Source organism: Ambystoma mexicanum, chromosome 5q (assembly GCF_040938575.1).
Source record: "Ambystoma mexicanum isolate Mex_15411 chromosome 5q, UKY_AmexF1_1, whole genome shotgun sequence".
NCBI lineage: Eukaryota > Metazoa > Chordata > Amphibia > Caudata > Ambystomatidae > Ambystoma > Ambystoma mexicanum.
Window position 1 is genome coordinate 353352224 of NC_090933.1, and position 22926 is coordinate 353375149.

Sequence of the window (22926 nt, forward strand, 5' to 3'; positions counted from 1 at the left end):
AGAACACTCAGTTGGCAGGATGAATTTTGAAAGTGCATATGCCCCTGGAGGGCCTGCAATGATTACTATTTGTAGGTTATAAGGCTGGTGCTCATATCTCAATTCCATGCAGTCTCACTTCTATGACATGTATTTGTGCTCTGGTCAGTGATAATGATCCATGACATGTCAAGGTCTGCGCAGTAGCAATATTTTCATGAAACAACGTAAGAAAAAAAACGCAAAAAGAAAACGAAATTCAAGACATACAGTGTAAGAAAAATCTCTTGTTAAAGGTTCCAATTGTGTCAGAGTTTTTTAAAGGTGAAAGGTTTTGGGAACTTTCACAGTCACTCACAGTCTCTCTGGACGTCTACCTGCTGGCCTCTGCTACGAGCCTCCGGAAGCTGATCTTTTTTTCACCAAGTTGAGACAGAACCAACTGGATTTTTCTCCCCCAGTTTCCATAGGTGCCTTTAAGAGGACTATGTCCCCTCCCTTTCCTGGGGTCCAGACCTGCCACTTCACCCCTATCTACTCCTGCCCGGGGCCCAAACCACCTCGATGCCATGCCACATACGTGTTCCTCCTCCCACTGTGGGCTTGACAACTTCACCTCAGGGTCTCACCCATTCCCCCTGCCTTGGGCCAAGCATTCCCTTTTGTACCTCTTCCTAGAAAGAGTATCATTAGCCTGCTGCTTTTCCCAAACTCCCTCTTCCTGATGTTTCCAACCAAACTCCTTCTCTCCTCCTTCCACTTCCTGATGTTTTATTCCTTCCACCTTCTGACGTCCCTTCTTCTCCTCTAGCCCCCAACCTCCTCTAAACTCCTTCCACCCCCTCAAAGTTTCTCCAAAACTCTTTCCTTGGTCTCCAACCACCACCACCAAACTCCTTCCTCCCATTCCTATTCCGAATACCCATACTTACTGCATCATACTCTGGTTTTAAATAATCCTGTCACTCTCTACCCTGCAGTATGGCTTCCTGTGAGTATGCACCTGTGGATGTGAATGGGTGTGAGGCTCTGGTTGATTGAGCCTAATTGGTTCACCTTTGTGTGTTTTAGGATTTGTGAGGTGGATTAAGGGGTGGTCGGCCATCTTTGCTTCTCCCGTGTTCTGCACAGCCCCTGGCTTCTCATGGTGTCTACATAGCCGGACCAAGTTGCGGTAACGCTATTTGCATTGGCAGTATCCCGATGCAATTACCGCCAGGATATCGCCAAGGCCGTAACGAGGCCCACTGTGTGAAGCTCTGTTGTGCTTCTGTGGTACCAATTTGAATACCTAGAGTCTCCAATCTATTCTCTGTGCTCTGCACTAGAGAGTTTAACCTTTTGTTCAACTTGCGCTACAATCGAACATATTAGTGTGATGTCAAAGCAAAGCGTCAGGATGTATGCCAAGCTAAACAAACAAGTTGTCAGGATGATGGTGTTTTTAAGGGTTAAACTGCAAGGTGAAGGAAGGGCCAGTCTCTTCCAATAATGGATCAACACAACAAGGATATACCCTCTTACTCGAAAGGAGTCAGTCACAGAAATGTTCAGTGCCTTTAAGTTCAAGAAACCAAAGCTAACCATCCAAGCCAGGTGATGGGTGCCAAGCAAAGTTTGCAAATGTGTTCTTCCAAGTCCCAATGAAAATATAATGGAGTAACTTAAACTTTTCCCCCCTCAAGGAGGGTGCCATCAGTCCTCCCACTCTAGGGCCATTGTGGTTCATCAAGTGTCTGCACCCTAAGCAGATGAGGGAGCTTTTTCCCAGTTTCAGTGCCATAGATCTTGGGGGGCCAGATGTTTCCAGTGTTCACCGCATCCCAAGGGGTTTCTTTTGGTCACCCTCCTCACAGGATGGTAATGTCTTTCTGCCAGGCTGCACCCAAGGTTTGTGCTTCTGGGTGGATGCTCTGCACCCTGGTGCAGTTTGGCACAGAAGCATTGCCCTACACTCTCTATCTGCCCACTGCTCCTCTGATGTATGTAGCAGGCCCCTTTTTCTGCGGCCACTGTCCTTAGATTGTCCGCCCTGGCATAATAGTGCTGTCTCGTTCCTTCACCCAGTTCTGTACTCTCCTTTGTACCAAGCTGGTCCTCTGGAAACTTCCTAGTTTGTCTACCAAGAGGGGCGGTCTTTCATTCTGTCTAGCGCATTTGATGGTCTCACTCTATCCCCATATCTCGATGATATATTCCTTGTTAGTCCTCCTGATGGTAACCCGGATCTTCCTGCTGGCGATCAACACTACCTATGAGGAGATTTTCCCTTCTTAGAGGCCTCTTTTCTTACCTTAAATTCTTCACCTTTCTCTTCTATACACTATACATCTCCTCCTACATCTCGACTCTCATGGTTTTTCCCAGGACAAAAATCCAAGTATGACTCCTTCCTCGACTCCCACCTCTCTCTACTCTCAAAGATAATTTCCGTCTTTCCTTTTCCAAATAGTTACTTCCCTCATGCATCTCTTCCTCCAGCACACCACTCTCCTCCAATGTCTCCTTCCCACTTAATTTATGATCCTGCACAATTCCAACATCCTTTACTTTCCGGATGGTAGCCCTCGCTTCCCTCTCCAAGGCGGTATTCCTCTGTCTCTGTTTCACAGCAATGTATCTAACTCCAACAATCCAGGCCCTCCTTCCGGTTCCACACATCAACTACTCCCCTCCTCTATCTCCACAAGCCCCAACTTCTTAACTACGGTCTCCCTCCAAACTCTACCACACATCTGCTTCCTTAGCATGCACCACAATCAGCTGCTTAGTGGTCTCCAATCTCCTGGGCTGTGGTCTGCAGGTTAGAGGTCTCCAAGTGTCTGCTGCTCTATTATTACCAGCCCTTCCAAGGCTTGACGAAGGCTGAGTGAGCTGGCTACTTTTTAAATAGTGGTCTCTCCTCCTTCTGTGTGGAACATAGGAACATTACTTGCAACTGCCCTTTGTGGGTTGTGCTGGTCTTTGAGTGGGCCATGTGCCCAGAGTCTTGGGGTATGCAAGGGGGCTGATCTAAGGTTATAACAGGGCCAGTCACCATTTTCAATTGGTGTTATAAGTGTGTGTTCTCTCTGTACTTCTGGCATGTACAATTGTATGCAGAAAATTCTCTGGTACCCTCGGGACAGTGTTCTGTTCTATTGTCACATACAAATGTATGTATTGTGCCCTCCATGCTGCTTTCTGGAGTGGGAGAACAATACATGTTTGACTTTCCTTCTTTTAGTGGATGTGCGATTGTTACCATTTTTTTAAGGTGCATAATACTTGCAACAATGTATTAGCAGGGATCACCAAACCATGCAGGTCCGTGAACTGTCATTGATTTTTCAGGCAGCGTTGCTGAAGGAAGAAATGCATCAAACATATTGTGTATATTGTTAAATTGGTGTAACTTTGTTCCCGTAATGGGATCAAGGCTGCTTTCTCCAGTGCTGGCTTGGGTATGACTGAAGAGAGCTTACAATTCTTGCCAGCCTATGAGGGTCATTTCTTTAGGGTCCCGCTCACCCAAATGTTTTACAGCACCCCAGAGGGACCCACAGAGGCCCCCATTTGACCGTCACCAGCCCTCTGGTTGGGCACTACCTCACAGCTGCCATAGCTGTTATTAAAGCCTCCACCCTGTTCCCTTAATTAGAAGAGCTTCCAGAAATGCTGGCTCCTTTGGAAAACCCCAGACATTAAAGGGATGGAAGCCCCATCCTTTTGCTCTCCTCCTTCAGCTCCTGTGCTAGAGAAGCTGGATTTAAGGAAGTCTGCTGTATTCTGGTTTGGGCATGCACTTTGCCATCATGCAGTATGGACATGAACATGCCCTACCTCTAATCCTTTCTTGTTTTCCCCTTATGTGTGTAGAAGGAAAGTGCAAAGTGATGCTCGCTCTTGTAATAAAGCAGAAATTACCTCCTGCACACTGGATAATTGCAAGACGTACTCAACATTTTATCTTCAGGCATGACTGGCTACAATACAGTAGGTCTTTAGAGAACACACTTGTATTTTAGTGAAATATGTTGCTTTCTACAAGGACCAAAGTAGGCCACATAAGCTCCTAGTCAAGTGGGGATTAATACAGCAGCAGACTGCTGCGCAATTCATTGAATTATACACAGCTCTTCCAAACACTCTCTGAATGTACACATGGGTCTAGTCCAAGACAGTGTAGGTACTAACAAATTTGCCTCATTCTTTACTGGAAGGGTCGCCAAAAAGGAGCATGTTACTTTTTTTTTATTGTTATTATTATGGTATTTCCACTAGTTACCATGAATACAATCATAAGCTTAGATAACATTCTTGCTATTGAAATTCTAGTACAAGTTGAAAGTTGCATGATTCCGATGTTGTTTATTAATGTATATGCCCCACCTGAAGTGGATAGCCTAGATGAAATACTTGAAGCAATTGATATGATCTGTTCAACATGGATGTCCATCCAAAGTCATGAGTTTGCTTTGATAGGCAACGATTTCAAAGCAGCATGTAGAGGTCATGTGCTTGACCCCAATTATCAAAATATTAGACCAACGTGCATCATGGGAAAATCTAGATGCAACCAAAACGGTAAGATGTGGATTGACACTCAGAGAATGGGGTTTCTTGATGTACAACGGATGCACCTTGGGCGACTGTCCTGGTAACATTGTCCGCTGGTACCCAATCCTCAACCCTAAATCATTTCTTTGGAACCAGCCACTGTTCAGAAAGAGTCACAAAGTTGGAATCCCATGAGAATGATTTTGGTGACCATAACTGATTCTTACTTTAAATATGCATACCAAATTTGAACAAATTATAACCCATGTTGATGTTGAAATCAACAATAGAGGTAACAGAATATGATGGTCTGCTAAAAACTTAGATAAAGCCACTATATATATATCAATGCTTTTTTTTAAATGAAGCTGATTATTGGTATGGAAGCAATGTAGAATATATCATGAGTCAGCTGGAAACACTTGCACATGAAAAAGGAAAGTAGGTAAACAACAATTTGTAATCAGTGACAACAAGCACAAACACACCTTTGACATCCAACAACGCGATGCAAAGCGTCTAATGCGGCGCCAAATAAGGTGCACATGGACGGAACCTGAGTGTAAATGGTTTTGTGAAGCAAAAGTTAAACGCATAAAAAAAGAGTTCAAAAATCGGTTAAGAAGGCAAATGCTTGTTGTTACATTTTATAGGTGTAAACCATGACTTGAAACCATTCAATAACTTTGAAAATTAATGACAAATGTTTTAAGGATATGCTTTGGAGTCCAGATTTTATACGAGGTACACAATGAGAAGTCTGAACAGCAAGAATGGATTAACAACTATTCACATATCCAGACACTGCATAATTTCAAGCAAATATCAATCATTAGTCATCAGTACCTCAAAACACAACAGTACCTTCTAAAATGCCCATGTCCTGCCGTTTGTAATTTTATGGTGAAACTGAGAGTAAATCAATTACCAGTACTCGCAGGAGCCGTAGTAATATTCCCAGTGACCAAAGAATATGTCGAATTTATAAATATCAGTTGAACATTGAAACACTAAAGACATGTCTTGACATCATGTCCAAAATTGGAACACTTTATATGACCAGCTTAGGTCGCTTAAGTAAATGACGCCATAAAAAGCAATGAATTTTGGAACTATTTTCTTAATTTTAATCTCCAATTGGTTAACATTGTTTTATTTAAGATATGGAGTGCTGCATCAAAAAATGTGAACACCATAAGTACTTATACCTGAAAAGTCAGTGTTATTGTCTTGTATACATCATCTAATCTGGGTTGGAAATGTTTGACGAAAAATACGAAATGAAACTTTAAATTAACAATCAATATCCTAAAAAGTCTTATCAATTTTAAACTATGGAATGTGTTGGATACATTTTTAGCTAGTTGTTTCAGCTGTTTTAAGAAAGATGTGGATTAACTGTATTAAATGTGAAATTTAATACAGAGATCTTCAGTGATAGCTGTGACTTGCCGAAAGTTAAAATGCAAGGCACCTACGTAATCTGAGACAATGAAATGCTATGGGTGGAATGTGTAAGGTTGTACTACAATTATGATGTTTTAGATGTATAGATATATATATACATATTCTATAGAAATGTATGTGATTATGTGATTATATGTCTCATATATGTGTTAAATATTCCTTATCTGTTTTTGTAAAGGTTAATAATGAATCAATACAAATAAATAAGTAACTTCTCAACTTTAAAAGAACAAATAGATTGTATTGTATTACAATAATTCCCCAGTATGCACCAAGGTTTGTACATTTAATCACTCAATGAATAACACTCGGCAGAGCATTAACAACTCATCAACTTAAATAAAAATGACAAGATATTAACAAAGTGTCATACTTCGAGAGCTATATCTCGTTTTTTAATATATTGTTTTTAAATATAAAAATATAGTGTATAATGAGGTAGCAGCATCATTAAATCCACAGATTTCTCAAACAAATATCAAGCTTAAAGCAAATGCCCGCATGACTACCATTTCAACATTACAGCACAAGCCAAAAAAGGTTTGGTGAACATGATTTACCACTGTCACTTTGCAATAATTGTGAAACAAAATGATTTGTCTGAAGGAAACTTAAAAACAAATACAAGAAATACATGTTACTAATAAAAAAAATCCAAAGAAGCACATCCTTATAGCAGTGACGTATGAAGACAAAATAGGTACTTTTGAAACTTGAAAAGTTCGCAACAAACGTAACTCAACATACCGCTCTCACAAGGCTTGGTAGTCCCCACTCTGTGCTCAGAAGGCGGTGACTGTGTAGCCTGCCTTGGGTGTCCAGGGATCTATCCAGAACATCTACGCCTACAACACAGGGGTTTATGGGATTGGGGTACTTTCTCATTGCAGCCTTGATTACCGTCTCCCATGGATGGCTGCGGGGAAATAAGAGAGAATCAATACTGATCAACAGTGCATCTGCAGTTTCACAAGCCTGCGAGGAAAAGGAGATGATTACAACTGGGCACACCTGGAGGTGATGCATGGCACATGAAGGGATCCGGAGGCCAATGAATGTGTTATATGTTCTGTTTCTTACTTGTTATACCGGGGAAGTAGACGCTGTCTCTGCCCTGTGCTTGATGTGGTTTCTGACTTGATCTAGGGTCATATTCCGCTAGCCTCATACTAGACAGAAGGATTGGGAAATAGGGGACTACACACCTGGGTGCTTGCACAAGACAATTTTTATTGTTCAGAGAGCCATTTTTGTTGACACGTGTTTGGCATTGTGTCGCCGCTTTATCGAGACATTTTAGTGGTTTCATAGTAGTGACCACAGTAATAACTGGGGTGAAAATTAAGTTGTGATATCATTGTCTATATGACACAACTAGAGCGGATGAGATTATCAGGTTTGCCTCAGTTATTACTTTGGTTTCTTTGGTTATGAATGCTGGGAGGTGCTTCAGACCGTCATGTAGTTTCACTTGATGGTAGGTGCTTTGCATGTCTAATTTGGTGAAATATTAAGCACTATTCTAGGAGCGAAACACTCTGGTAATGTTGGGTAGTTGGAAATTGCCCAGAATTGCTTCCTTATTGAGGGTCGGCTCCGTAGATCCACACATAGCCTTAGCCTGTTGGTCTCTGTCTTCTGAATAAATATGATGGGACTGAAGCCATCCGTTGACATCAACCGGTGCCATTAGTCTGTATCACTAACACACTTAACACCTATTTCAGCCAATCACTGGCTGTGACTTTGATTGTCACTGGCCTGAGCTTGTGGTTCGCAGGGATTGCCCTGTCCTTGATGGGTATTGCGTTCACATAACAAAACTAACATCACTTGTTTCCTACCTTTTGGGTTCAATTTGATCTTGAGTCATCCTGGGTGTAGCCATCCCAGGACCAGGCCGCCACTGTCTGTATCCTGTAGGTTTTGGTGTTTACTTTAATTTTGCACATTTTTTATTTGAATATGTGGTTTATATAAACCTTTTATGAAATTAAAACGCTTCATTTATACATTAAAATCAACATTTCTTATCACAACCAATCACTCTTCCTGTTACACAATGGAAATCTTTTACTGATCTACAGTACTTTATCGGTCCACTTTTCTAGCATCTACTAGCTTCCAAATTGCAACAGCTGCAATTAGCACCTTATTTAACCCCTCACCATGCAAAGCCAAAGCTTCTCAGAATTTGAATGATCCTCCTTATTCACAAATCTAAAAAAAAATATTTTTTCCTATCATCTACTGAAATCTGAAATTCTTTTTAAAAGTATCACTAGGTTTCCACGTGTTTTCCATCTTAGCATATACAACCTTGCCTGTGAAGATTTGTTTTATTCCAGGCCCCTGCAATCTCATTTGTTTTTACCTGTCCATTTCTAAATTTCAAATAGAAAGGCCAAATAATCTGCAAAGGAAATACCTTTATATAGTCTGTACCTTTAGTTCTTTTCAGAATTATCTTAATACATCCTTTGGCATTTTTCATCTTCAGTAACCTTTTGCTGTAATCCAAACCAATTTATTTGTCCTCAATATTTCTTTTAAAGTGTAGTTAGTTGTCCTTTTTTTCATCTCCCACAACAATGTTTGGTGCAACCACCCTATCAAGTAACTGCGCCCAATATATCTGATGCACATTTTGAGTCTCCTCATTTAATTAATTTCTAATTAAATTAATTCACTTATTTTCCTCTTTCATTTTCATGAAATATAAACTAACGTCTATCTGTCCAATGTCAGGGATGGGAGGATAGCTCAGAGGCATGAGCTCATCTTGGAAACAAGACAGCACTGAGCGACACAGGTTAGATACCCGGTCCCGCGCTTAGAAACTGGAGTCCGGCATAAAGTGGGTCATTAAAAAAAACTATTTTTAAGACTCTTGTCTCCCATTTCGATGTAGCTTTGGATAACCCTAGGGTATTTTTCCAAATTTACCCTTTACTGTTTTTTTACCATTCTTATTATCCCAACTACCAGACCTCTGCTCCAAACATTATCATTGTTGCTATCTTGGCTTTATATGTTTCTATTAATTGGCCTAATGTATATCCTCCATATACATTATCCTTTTTTTAAGGCTGCCAAACAGTGCCTGCTTTATTTTCAGTGTTGTGTGACAAAGTCCCATGGCTCGCTCTGTGGACAGGTGAGAGAGTGGCCTTGGGAAGAGAGGCCTTGGCAGTGGTGGGTACCTCCCCAAACCAGTGGGTGATGGAACCAGGGGTAAAGTGCGGTGGATCGCTGCCACACTCTCCCACTGCCCAGGTAGTCTGGCATGGAAAAGACACAGTGGAGCCTCTAAAACTACTCCCCCAAGTGTCTCAGGTATTAGGGAACTGCTTCCCCACACCAGACCCACAGAAGCCCTAGGCTGGCCCCCAAAATACCGCAGCCCAGCCCACAAGTATCTATCATCTATCATGGGCATGTCCCAACCAGCACCGGTGTACATCTCCGAGCTTGCACAGGTTTACAAACCCACAATGACTACCGCAGAACCACTAACAAGGTCCGCAAATACGGGGGTGGCATGCAAAATATCCCAAGGATATAGGACCAGCCCAACAGGCAAACCAGACCCCTCTGAGACTGTTACTTATGCCTAGTCCTCAAACAGCATGCTCACACATTTCCACCACCCAACAAGGTAAACAGAGAAAATTCTATATGGCGCCGTAGTAGATACAACTTTAGTCCATCCCCCTCATTCTCATTCTGGCCCACAAGGAGGGAATTATTTGATTTGATTATGTTATTTGTATTGCACATGTGTCCTCCAGCAAATGAGAAAAACCTGACAGAAAATTGTATCTAGGTGTGGATGATATTCAAGGTGGAAGAACAGTGATATAGAAATTTGGAAGAGGTAGGTTTTAAGTTTTTTTTACAAAATATAAAAAAGGAATCAAATGTGTGAAGATCAATGGGGAGTGAGTTCCAAATATGGGAAGAAACCTGACCTTTCTCAGATTTTAAACATATTTTGGCATACAACCACAGACCTTCAAATCTAGTCCACCTAGAAGGAGAAAGAGAATCAGGAAGTAGTAGATGAGGAGTAGGAGGCTCGAGAGCGGAAGGTTGGGGTGAATGAGGAGGAGGCAGAAGTGAAGCAGACGGCTGGAGAGAGGTGGTAAAGGAGAGGTGGTGGAGAGGAATACATCTGGAGGAGGCGATAGTTGCAGGTGGTTGGCAGAGGGAGGGAGAATCCTGATATAAAATCCAGTTCACCCAGACAGGCTTTTGGGTTTTAGGAGGAGGAAGCTTGTGACAAGTGTGGAAGAGGAAAGAGATCAGGAGGCAGTAGCAGAAGAGTGGGAGGCTCGAGAGCAGAAGGTGGATGTGAAACAGGAGGCAGAAGTGAAGGAGAAGGCTGGAGAGAGGTGGTAAAGGAGAAGTTGTGGGTAGGAATACATCTGGAGTAGAAGATGATAGTTGCAGGTGGTTGGCAGTGGAGTGGTAGTTACATCTGGATTTGAAGGTGATAGTTGGAGATGGTTGGAGATGGTTGTCAGGGGAGAGATGAAAGGAGGAGGTGGTAGTTGGAGGTGGCCACAAAGGAGAGGTTGTGAAGGAGATTACCTGTGAGGAATCAGGAGGTGGTAGTTGGAGGTGGTTGGAAGACGAGAGGTGATGGAGGAGATTATACCTGGAGGAGAAGGTAGTAGATTTGAAAAGGAGGTGGTGGCGGAAGTTGGAAGAGGAGGCTACACGTGGCTATGGAGCAGAGTGGTAGAAGGTGGTGTAGAGGAAGGCAGCACATTGACAGAGCAGGCCCTTATAGTTAGAGGATGAACGAGAAGGATCCAGGGAAAATACAGTCTGTTTAGGAAAGGGTAAAGTGTCCTTAAGTATCCATAGTGATCAAGGGAACCTTCTCTATGGTTTCACCTGCCTCTGGCAACAGCATCTCAATGGATCCAGATCTTGTTTGGACTTGCACTAGCCGTAGCCCCAGGGCTTACCTGTGTGGGTATGTGGTGGTTTAGGTTTAGGTGTAGGTATGTGTTTACATAGATCTTTGCCAGGACAGTGAGGGGTTTGGTTGTGTGGCAGTTATGCATTGTGGCAGGCTTGTTTTGTTTTGGTCTTGGACCTGTTTTGGGGTTTGGATACAGTGGGGGATTTTTGGTTGATTATCTTCAGGTGTCTCCTTTCCCGTCTTTGTTCCCTGTCGTGATATCGTCTTGTATGGTGTGGTGTGAGGATTCTAGTATGTTGTGGTATTCCGTGTCCTTATTTGCTGTTCTGTAGAGGAGGGAGAGAAGTTAGTATTGGTGTTGATTGTGTGCCTTGCTTGGTCTGTGTGTGAGTGTGAGGTCATTAAAGTCCAGTCTGGAATGTTGGTCTGTGTGTATTCCCTGTGGGTTCTGGGAGTGACAGTTTGAGCCGGATGTCTAGAGAGAGAGGGTGCCGGTGGTTGTTACTCTGAGAGACTTACTTTAATATGTCCTAGTGTTCCTGTATTCCAGGTATGTAACTGTACTAAAGGCTTGCCTAGTAAAGAAGATACCTAAGCTATGCTGCGTTACCTTTGTCATCTGCACAGCCTGACTTCCATTTCAACATTGTCCTATCTGAGTTGTTTTCCCCATCAGCAGCATATTGAAGGTTCTCTGACATTCTGGTTCTAATTTGTCTCCCCCTGCCGATGGCTCAGGTGGTGCTTCATAACATTTTGCTATATGTCGTATCTCTTCACTGCCCACTCATACTGGTTGGAGAGTGGCCCTTATCTGAGTTTTCCCCCCTTGTGGAAGATTCTCTGGCATTCAGGTTCAAGTGTGTTTATCAGTATAGCTTCCATACTTCCTGTCTGTGTTCAATTGATTCAACAGGAATGCTGGGGTGCGATGCATAGGTAGGAAAGTTGGCGGTGGCGTACCCCTTGGGCCATGACCGGTGTCTCCCACTGTTGCCTGTCTGCTGGTTTGGAGTCTTCTGGCTGCTCTTGAACTGACACTTCACTAGGCTCCACTAACATATTGTATCCTGATTGGCAGGCAGTGGTGCATGTTACATGAATGAAGAAAGGATCCGGTCATCAACTGACTTGTGCCTCTAGTACATTTATTTACAGCATTAACAGAAGCGGAGAGTACGCACTTCCTTCAAGGCACGCACTGAGTATTTCTGTCACGCCAACTTGTGTTCCTGCCGCTCTGCATTCTCAAAACAAAAGAGGTGATAGCTTGAAGGTTTAGTATTAATCTGAACCTCTGGCATTGTTCTGAGCATCTATCCAGATCATCGTTCTTCGCCTGCCAAGCCATTATGAAAGGGGAAAGACCAAATGCAAATCAGGCTTGGCCACACTCAAAAAGGGGCAGTCCAGCCCGAACTGTTAGGTCAGATCCCTTCTGCATGAGACCACAAGCGTCCCCAAACATGTTTCGGCCATGTTGGCCCTCGTCGGTTATAAGTAGCTTGGGACTCTGCAATGTCAAAGCACAGGGGCAAATTTTCACAATTTCTCAAATCAGAATCTGCAAGAAATAAAACAATCCGAACCATACTTGTAACTGTTCGGCTGACAAGCAGAGTCAGTGCAGATGGTAAAAGATTGTGAAATCTAGATCATAACGCAGCGTGTGCGGATGGAGATCGGATGTTCACTTCTGCGTGGCCAGGCTGTCTGCTGTATTTTTATTAAATGGAATATTCAAGTACACATTGGCTTGCTTTCATTTGGAACTAAACAAGAGCCCATAATAGCAAATGCGCTCTTTGTCAGGGCTGGCTGCTTGCCCAGCATACCACTGAAACACTAGTTGGGAAGGCTTTTGATTTGCTCTTTTAATACAACAGTGCGTCCCTTCCCATATTAATTTCAATTAATTTAATGGATTGTGGGAAACTTTGAAGACTAAATAAAGAAAAGCTTCTTGGTGTGCCTGCTACGTACGCTGCTAAAATCCATGACCACTTTGTCCCTCTTCCTCATCACAGTTCTTAGACATGAAGGGTGCCAGATTCCTGAGACAGGCACATCTGATTTAAGCATGCCAATATGCCTATCAGTAAGCCAGTTACCATTCACGGAGTAGGGTATAAGGAGAGAAACACCCACTGACATACATCCTTCTTTGTCTAGTCTCCTATAATGTGTGCTCCATCATCCCACCTCCAGGAAGGTGGTAATTAAAATATGCATTTGTTTTCAGAATGAAGTTTCACTCTTGATGGAGAGAACTATGCCTAATTGTGGCTGGCACATGAGTCCTTTGGCTAAAGGGCGCAGAGGAAGCAAACCCCTCAAACCGTAATATGAACCCCCCAGTTCCCACCTTCCTGCAGAGGAAAGCTTCCGACAGAGGGAAGGGATGTGCAGCCAGGCTTCGACACAAATTCTGCAGTTTCTTCACAGGATGCCACGAGTTCGCCTGCCGAGTGAATCTGTACTTATTGTTGGTAGCAAGGGAGTCGTGAGTGACCTCCACGCTTAAATGCTAATGGCAAGGTGTAATGATGATAGGATGCCGGGACACAGATGTGTTCAATGAGGTTGACAGACTTCACGACAGAGCATAAAGGTTTAGTTCTGTCCTTTACCTATGCTGCGGCCAGGCATAGGGTTCTTCTTGGAGTGCCACAAAATGGGGCAGGGAGACTGACACCTTCCCCACAGATGCCCCCTGCATAGAGCCAGAAGTAGTAAGGAGAAAGGGAATTTTTCTCATCAGAGATCACAGTCTCCTCAACGGCTCTCGCATCCAGTGAGGGGACCGCCTCCATTTCAAATGTTTAAACCACATTTCCAGTTAAGACAACCCTATCGGCTGAGGGTGATGATGTCTAATGTCCGTGCAAGCTGCGGCAGGCCCATCCAAGAGAGTACATCTCAGAGAGCATCTGCTTTTTCTGAGACTGAAGCAGTGCTTGAGGTGCCACCCGAGGAAGCATTGGGAAAACTCAGGTAAATGCCACCAGAGGGAGAAAGTAAAGGAAGAAAGTAATCAATTTCAGAGAATCCTGGACTTCCAAGAGGCCCTTAGCAACTGTGTTTTCAGTGGAACTTGTATGCAGTTAATATGGTTCCTACGCCCAGTGAAGGACTTCTCCTAGCATTACAAACACATATTTTACAGGAGCAGATGGGCCAAGAGAAGACTTTAATTCTCAAGTACTGTGCTTACATGTACTATACTCAGATGAGGCATGCCATCAGTCTCTAGAAGTCGATTCACTAATTGTCACCTTTGCAAGCAAGGAAGTGGTGGCTTTTGAGGAGGCAGCACCTTTCAATTAACATTGACAACAAAACTGTATCAGCCCTTAAGAGATTGTAAGCGGCTCCTTTATTATTTGTTCAGAAACCTGTCCTGCCCACTCAAAGTAATCTCTTAGAATTCTTCAGGGGCAGAGCGTTGACCTTTTCCGGAGATCATGGCAAAGTAACTGCAGTTATCTTACGACATTTCCTTTGATGTATGGAGACAATAATACTGTCTGCTTTTCTGGAAGGGGACAGCCTCTCAGTAGGGGATGCTACTTACGTTTGCTGTATATTTTTTTATTTAGCATTTGTTGCAGCGCACTGAACCCTTAGGTATCTAGGCCCTAATGTCCTATGTTAAAAGACCTTTAGTTCTGAATTACAACAGCTGGTGAAGCAATCAGCAGTTGATACTAACAATATGTGTTCATGGAGCCATAGGCCTAGCTACAACCCTTAGTGGGGCACATCCTGGAAGAGAGAGCGGGAAAAAATCCTTCTTGGGGGATTATAAAACTGGCTGTGAAAACCCAGAGAGGGAGAGGATCTAGAGGAAGGAGCTCCCTTGATACAAGGTGAGATGGTATTCGAAGTGACGGGCAGATGGAGGAAAGTCCCTCTGAAATAAGGTGTGCCTGCATTAGCTCCCTTGACACAAGGGGAGATAGTACGGTGTGCACCACTCAGCAGGAAGAGCGCCTGGTGGAGCCATAGAAAACTCTGGCAGATAATTGAGGGCCGCAAGCTGAAAGCTTTGGGCAAGAGGTACCCTGGAAGTAAATCAGAAACCTCTTCCCCCACCTCTTTGCAGAAACTGAGGGCTGCGATCCTAGCACCTCCTTCAGCAAAAACAAGGGGACATACCTATCACACTCAATGAAGTACCAAAGAGATCTAGGCGGTTCCTGCCCAGTTCATGTTTGGGGGGAGACCCGGTGAAGACTGTATAGAGTAAAGGTCTGGAGGAATACCAAACTGAAAGCTGGAGAGTACAATCGGGCGGAAGACTGGTTATGAAGCTATAGAAACGTAACTGCAAGGGACTCCATTAAGAAACCCTAAGTTTGGGGAGAGCCAAATTGGTGTACTTAGTTAATCACCCAAAGCAAAACAGGTCTGATAAGGGACCTACCTGTATACAAAGCTGTAGTCTGAATCAAGACCTATAACAAGACACAAGTGTGATCTAGGTGAAGATCCACACTGCCCTGGTGCCTGAAGTTAAAAGACCCAGCCTAAACTGTGACGTTTCAGAAGGGAACTATGGAGGATCTGAAGGGAGACTGAACACCAATCTCCAGGTGACGCAAGAAACACATGGAGAGACGTGAACAAAGTCATCAGTGAATCCAGAAGATTGAGAATAACTAAAACAAAAACCTTGGAAAAAGGGAAGGAATCCAAGGGGAAAGAAGAAAGGCATGGGGGGAAGACCATTCTATAAGTGCCTGCAGGAGGAATCTTTTCCCCAGGAACTATCTTTTTTTATATTAGATTAGGAAAGTACTCTTCAGAGTAGGTTTTGTGCTATTGTTGCAATCAAGCTTTGGAACTTTCTGTTTTACAGTAGGGAAGCCAGAAGGCTAAGGACTTACAGACTTATTAAAAAAAAGGTCTATATTTCTTTTGGCCACCTTTTGGATACCTTTGAGTTCTGGAGAAGGACATCTCGAAGTGAGACAGTGAATAATTCATTTAGATGTTTTTATTGGTATAACAAATGCCAGGTAGGCATTCGATAGATAGGTATAGATAGGATTCGAATAACAGGTCAGAATAACTTTCAGAATCTTAATTGTATATGAGAGTGAAAATAAATAAATTCAATAAAATGTATATAAATATCTTCCCCATCAAATAATACATAAGAGGGTGACATACAGTAATGAGCATGAGTCTGATAATAACTTCAGTGCAATGCATAAAGAGTTGAAGAGGAGGCAGTAAAATTGGGGCAATATAGTTTTATCAACGGGCTGTAAACAGGATAGCCATATGTTTTCAGGAAGGAACTTAAGATTGCCTCGAAAGTATCATGGTATTCTCTGCATTTGTATATAATCTGTTGATCATATAAATGACTTATTAAGATTAGGCATCTTCACTGAGAGGGGAAGTCCCTTACCATGATCTTTACCATAAAGTTATCCTGACCCTTCCCTGGTTTCACTCAAGTATTTAAGTTATATTGATACACATATTACCGGTAGGTGTTTCTCCAACCCTATCTTGTAAAATAAGGCTAATGAACAGAGAGTGATAATCTACTTTCTATCTTGTGTCTCAGTGTTTGGCTGACAACAAGCAGTATCAGAAGTATGATGGTGAACTGTAACAAATGGCCTTGAGCCCACAACTCACTAAGAGGCGACCTTGTAGGCCATATTACCAACAGAGTCCTTGCTGGTTCAGCTGGCCTAAACCTTTATAGTACAGAGGAAGTTGCCATCCAGGCATATGGAACGCTTAGTATCAAAACTGTATCAGAGATTCAGCTGTTGGCTGACACCTAGAGATGTGTTGCCCCAAAATACATTAATAACGACTGTTGAGGGGAGGTCAAGGCAGTCCTCTCAAATGACTGTGATGATAATTATACCATTCATGATGAGGATGCCATCACCCAATTTATATGTGAAGTAATCATCTTGAAGCAGCCCAAGGAAGAAGTGTCCTTCGGCTCTAACATTTGACTACGGTATGGATTTCCACCCCCAAGAACCCTTGCGGGTCCTCCTGCTGGGTATTTTCATCAACACCACACAAACAGAGACCTTGTTTATCAATGACGATCTTGCATAATATATTTAGTGCCATGATACCTACTTCGAGGTGATATTTTGTGCTCTATACCTACCTACCTATCTATCACATGCCCTCAGCTCGGTTCACCTGCACTTGGAGCAATGGTCGTAATTTACGGGATGCCTTCAGGCAAGCCACTCCTGGGGCCATCATCAAGGAATATCAGAGACCTTATTTCATTATAAAAATGTGGATTATTAAACAGAGCGCGCCCAAACCTAAAAAGGGACAGCAAAGCATGCCATCAGTTTCTGGCCCCATTCCTTTCCAAAAAAAGGAAATGTGAGAGATAGCACATGTCCATCATACAGCCAGCCACCAGGGCTTCTCTAATACCCAAGATTATGTCTTGTCAATGTTGTATTGGCCAGGAATCTATAATCCCATAAAGAAATGCATTGGGCAGTGTGAGATCTGCCAAAAAGCCTCCCACATCCCATCCATAAGGGCCCATTACAACCCTTGCCAATTATTGGGGTGGGATAATGGGACCATGCAATCTCTAGAACTGTCCAAACAAGGTGACAAATACATCATAGTTATCATTGATTAAGCCACCAGATACCCTGATGCATTTTCCCTCAGGGCCAACACCTTGCAACATAGTCTAAAACATCTGCTGCCATTCATTTCAAGGGTTGATTTTCCATAAGCGATCACTAGAGAGTCGCAGAGCAACTTTATGCCAATGTTGGTGGGCAAGGCAGAGGAGATTTGATGCATTCAGATCCCGTGCACCTCTGTGTGATATCCAAATACGGATGGCCTAGTTGAGCATTTTAATAAAACATTGAAAACATCTTAAGAAAACTAGTGGAAGCCGATGGAATAAATTGGGAGAGCTAAATACCTTAGGCCCTCTTAGCGGTGAGAAAACCCCACCCCCGCAAAGCTCCATTGGGTTTTCCCCAATTGAGCTAGTCTATGGGAGAGATGTGTTAGATATGTTGATGGAGGGCTGGGAAATACAAGAAGACTAGGAGGAGAACGTATCCCACTTCACCCAACCCAAAAGAATATCCTTGAAAACTCTGACACTCACACACAAAAGTATCGCGAACCAAGCCCCCAGCTACCTTTCCAACAGGTTCACAGCTCACTTAGTTGCGAGACCCCTCAGAAACTCACACGCCAATTGCCTTGTTATCCCACGCTTCAACCTGCAAAAATCTGGTGGTCGTAGTTTCCCAGTCCTCGCGGCTAAGTTGTGGAACACTCTTCCCAACCCACTCAGATCTGAACCTTCGTTCCCTGCCTTCAAGCGCAAGGCTAAAGATTGGCTGTCCACCCTAGACTAGGCATGACCTTGTCTCTCATTTCAGCATTTTAGGCCACTTTGCATTATATCTTGACCTTATATTTTGCCCAGGCTGTGCATCCTGTACACCACAGTTCTTGTATCATGTATATTCTGTATATTTCAAGGTAAATATTGTGCCTGTAACTATGTATATTTTGTATATTTCAAGGTAAATATTGTGTATGTATGTAACCTGCCTGTAACTAAATAATGTGCCCGGTTGCCTTCGGGCCTTGTGCGCTATACAAATAAACAAAATACAAATACAAATGGGTTGTTTGACCGAAAACAAATGACCTACTGCCAAATTGACCTATTTGTTTTGGTGGAATCCTTTTAGACCTACTGCGGGGGAGACCGCCCGCCACTCCTCATAATGCATGGGGAGACCCTCCAGCCCCCTCCCCGCGACTTCGCCCCCACCTTAACTTATTCCCTTACCCCACATCACATCTATTTTTTAATTAAAATGTACCAAATGACCTACCAAATTCGACCCAAAAAATGCGGTCAATTCGGGGTAGGTCAATTTGGCATTAGATCAAATTAGGCAATACCTCCCAATATGGTCTTAATACAACTCCTAGTGACCATTCTTTAAAGAAAAAATGTCTATTTAATGTGCTTCAGTTCAAACAAAGAACATTTCACATACAAAATATATAAAAACACAAATACAAACAGTAAATACATAACATAAAACATATAGCTACAATCATCAATGAATAAAGCACAACATGTATGAACCATTAATTTCCATGAAACTCATATGCCTATATAACAGCAGAACTTATCCTTGCCCTCAGAAAACTATCATTCTCATTTTAAGCAGCTAATATTTAATAATATCCACCATTGGGGAAGACTTCAGTTTATCTCAGAATATCCACTATGCTAGGACGTGGTTCTTCAATTTCAAACCAATTTCCTTGACAAATGACAACCATACCTCCACAAGAGCAATTAATCTAGAAAGGCTCCAACCCGAAAATACAATTCAATCAAAAAAAGATCATGTTAGATTTAATTTAGTTCTTCAGCGTATTACATATAATATCTAATATAATATTTATTCATACATTTGCAGGCCATGAGTGCATGTCTTATTGTTTCTATTGCTGCAGGGTCGCAGCAGCACCTGCAGCACCGCTTTTCCTTAGGAATAACCTGTTAGGATCCTTTTATTGTAAGGGTAGGCAATTTATTTAAGCATATTCACATAAATACCCTTCTTAAAATGGGCCAAGGGAATTGTAAAATGTACTTCTGGGGTTTACCAATAGTGAAATGCATTTTTGAGAGGATGTCCAAGGATACAAGCTTATTTACATGGTCGTGGTTAACCACCCAATCACAAGCAACAGCCTTTCTTTTAAGCAGACCAACTCCCTCTCTCCAATCCGGAGACAAATCAATTGTCTAAAATAGACTTTCATTAAGAGCTTTACATTTAATTAGGGCCTTACTGGACCTACACATAATGGCATCTCTCAAAATACGCAAAATCGTTTCATCATCAAAGCACATTATTTTCATAAACAATTGGCCCCTATTTATTTTAACTAGCGTTGCTATGAGGAACCCTGGAAGTAAAGCAAAATCCAGGGGGTAAAACCTCTATTTACACACCTTGATGTAAGTAGGGGCCCCCAATCCTAGCCCATCCACCAGCAACCCCAAGAAAGAGGGAAAGAAGTCTGTCACTTGGTAGGGTGTTGAAAATAGCAGATGCCTGACAAGAACCCTGAAAAGGGGAGGAGAAATACCGATCACACCCAGGGAAGCACCGAAGAGGTCCTGGTGAGACCTATCCAGTCCGGGTGTAGTAAGAGACCTGATGAAGGGTCCATACAGTAAAGGTCTGGCGGAATACGTACTAAAATACTCAAGACCATGGTCTGGTGGAAGACCAGTTATGAAGACGGAGAAACGTAACTACACAAGACTTTGCTAAGAAACCCTAAGTGTCATGACCCACAGGATGCGCCCCTTTTGGTCTTCCTGGTCTTTACCGTAACAGGCCTTGCATTCCCTAACACTCCCAACATGGCCGTCCAGCGTGACACGCCTTCCGCGGTCTATACTTTGGACGTAATGTATTCTACTAATAGACTGCACCCCCGCGGCTCTGCGCATCTCAATGCTATTGCCAAGTAGCGATCAGACGTGTGCTCTGTAGTTCGCAGTATTGCTTTCCTGGTTCCTAGCTTTTCTACTTCCATTCCTTGCCCCTTTCCCTTTTCCTCTTGCTTCCTGGACTGGTTTCCCGGATCCCCGGATTGCTGCATCCCGGAATCTTAAACGCACGGTGGAGTCGGAGGAGACTCGCTTAGCCTTCCTCAAGTCCAGGTCTGTCCGCAAGAAGACACCGCCCACGGAGTCCAGGAAGGATCGGTCTCAGGTGAGAAGGGGGGCAACTCCGTGACAGTTTGAGACACCTACCGACCGCACTCGAAGTCGACATGGAAGCAGCCGTCCAGGACCTGATGCGAGGTATGCAAGAATTAACCACTGAGGTGCAGAATTTAAAGGCGGAAAACGCTGCTCTCAAGCAAGTAGTTCTATCCCGTGATTCAGCCACAAAAGAAAGTGTGTTACTGGGCGCATTGTTGACAAATACGATGGGTCGGCAAAAACCCTTAGTGGATTCCTGGACTCATGTTTGGTTCACTTTACATTTAAGCCCTATTACTTTTCCACTCCCAGGGCTAAGGTGGGGTTCATAATCTCTCACCTTTCCGGAAATGCTTTAACCTGGGCTACACCCCTAGTTAACTCTGGCGACGCTCTCCTAGATGACTATGATGGTTTCATACGGGCCCTAAAGACCATGTTTGATCGCCCAGAGCAGGTCTTTAGTGCCCAGGAACGCCTCTTAGACTTTCATCAGGGATCCTAGGATTTGCTCACGTATGTAACCCGCTTCAAGCAATTGGTCAAGGAAGCTGATTGGTCTCCGGAGGCAAGTTTTACCCTTTTCAGGAGAGGACTAAATGAGGAGATTAAAGATGAGTTAGCCAGAGTGGCCCGACCAAACTCATTCTAGGCTCTTATGGACCTTGCCATGCAAATAGACTTTCGCATCCAGGAAAGGAAGGCAGAGAAGAAAAAATCTAGGGGAAACCCTCCGAAGGTGTCCTTTGAGAGTACCTCCAAATCTGACACAAACCCTGGATCAGTCACCGAACCAGAACCCATACAGATAGGAGCCTTCCGTGGACCCATATCCCAGCAAGAAAGGATGAGAAGGATTAATACGGGGTTGTGCATGTATTGTGCCTCAGACAAACACTTGGTTAGAGAATGCCCTCTGGCCCCTCCTCGGCGTTCGGGAAACGCCAACTCCCGATCCTAGATGAAGCAGGGCTTCGGGAGTGAGATGTTTGCTCCACATCAATTCCATCCTTGAACTCTCCTGGACAAAAAAATCTAGTGATACTACAGGCTTTCCTATCAACCTCTGAGAATAAGACCTATCCTGTTTTGGTCTTGGTAGTCTGCGGGGCTATGGGAATATTCATTGATCAAGATTGGGTTTTTAGTCACCACATCCCATACGAAACACGAAGCATCATGCAGCCGGTAGAAGCGATTGATGGAAGACCCCTCACTTCGGGGGCCCATAAGCCTGCAGACCAAAGAGATCCAGCTTTCAATTAACCACCACCAAGAGTGGATTCGATTCAACATTATTAAGTCAGCTCATTACCCCATAGTACTGCCCTGGTTACAGAAACACAATCCGTATATCAATTGGACAGCAGGAGCAATATTCCTCGGCTCAGAGTTTTGTATGTCTCACTGTCTAATCCTGAATCCCTCCTTGACCCCCCCCAAAGAACCACCAATAGACCATCAAGCACCTCTCATGGTTTCCAATATCGTGCAGGTCCCTAAGGCCTATCAGGGATTTTTTGATGTGTTCTCAACTGCCATAGTCCAGGCCTTACCCCCTCACAGGCCTGAAGACTGCGCCATAGACACGGATCCCTCAGCAGTGATTCCTTTTGGCAGGATGTTCATCCTTTCCGAACCTGAGAAAAAGGCCCTCCGAGAATACTTGGATACCAACCTTGAGAATGGCAACATAAGACCTTCAAAATCTCCAGCCGGAGCTTCATTGTTCTTTGTTCCTAAGAAGGACACTAAGGAACTCAGACCCTGCCTCGATTATCGTGGATTAAATCAATGCACCCTCAAGGACCGGTACCATTTACCCTTAATATCGGATATCCTTGAAGCGGTCAGAGGCGCTGTGATTTTCACGAAACTGGACCTCCGGGGTGCCTATCATTTGATTCGTATCCGGGAAGGAGACAAATGGAAAACAGCATTCAGAACACCCTTTGGTCACTTCGAATATCTGGTCATGCCCTTTGGATTAGCTAATGCCCCAGCAGCCTTTCAATGTTTTATGGACAGGGTGTTCTCTGACATGCTATTCCTCTTCGTCATCGTCTACCTGGACGACATTTTGATCTACTCCAAGGACCTTCTAAAGCATGAAGAGCACGAAAAGGCAGTACTACAACGACTCCGTGAACATAAACTCTTAGCCAAACCCGAGAAATGTCTGTTTCACGTTGCTTCTGTTCATTACCTAGTATTT

At 43.4% G+C, this 22926-nt stretch overlaps 1 protein-coding gene across 3 annotated transcripts in view; it reads right to left on the reverse strand.

Moving 5' to 3' along the window:
- Positions 1-22926, reverse strand: part of PRELID3A (PRELI domain containing 3A) — a 274440-nt gene that overhangs the window by 169328 nt on the left and 82186 nt on the right. For all 3 annotated transcript variants that reach the window (XM_069620839.1, XM_069620838.1, XM_069620837.1), the window contains exon 2: positions 6733-6901. In XM_069620839.1, the coding sequence (XP_069476940.1) occupies positions 6733-6901 (169 nt within the window). The remainder of the gene's footprint in view (positions 1-6732; positions 6902-22926) is intronic.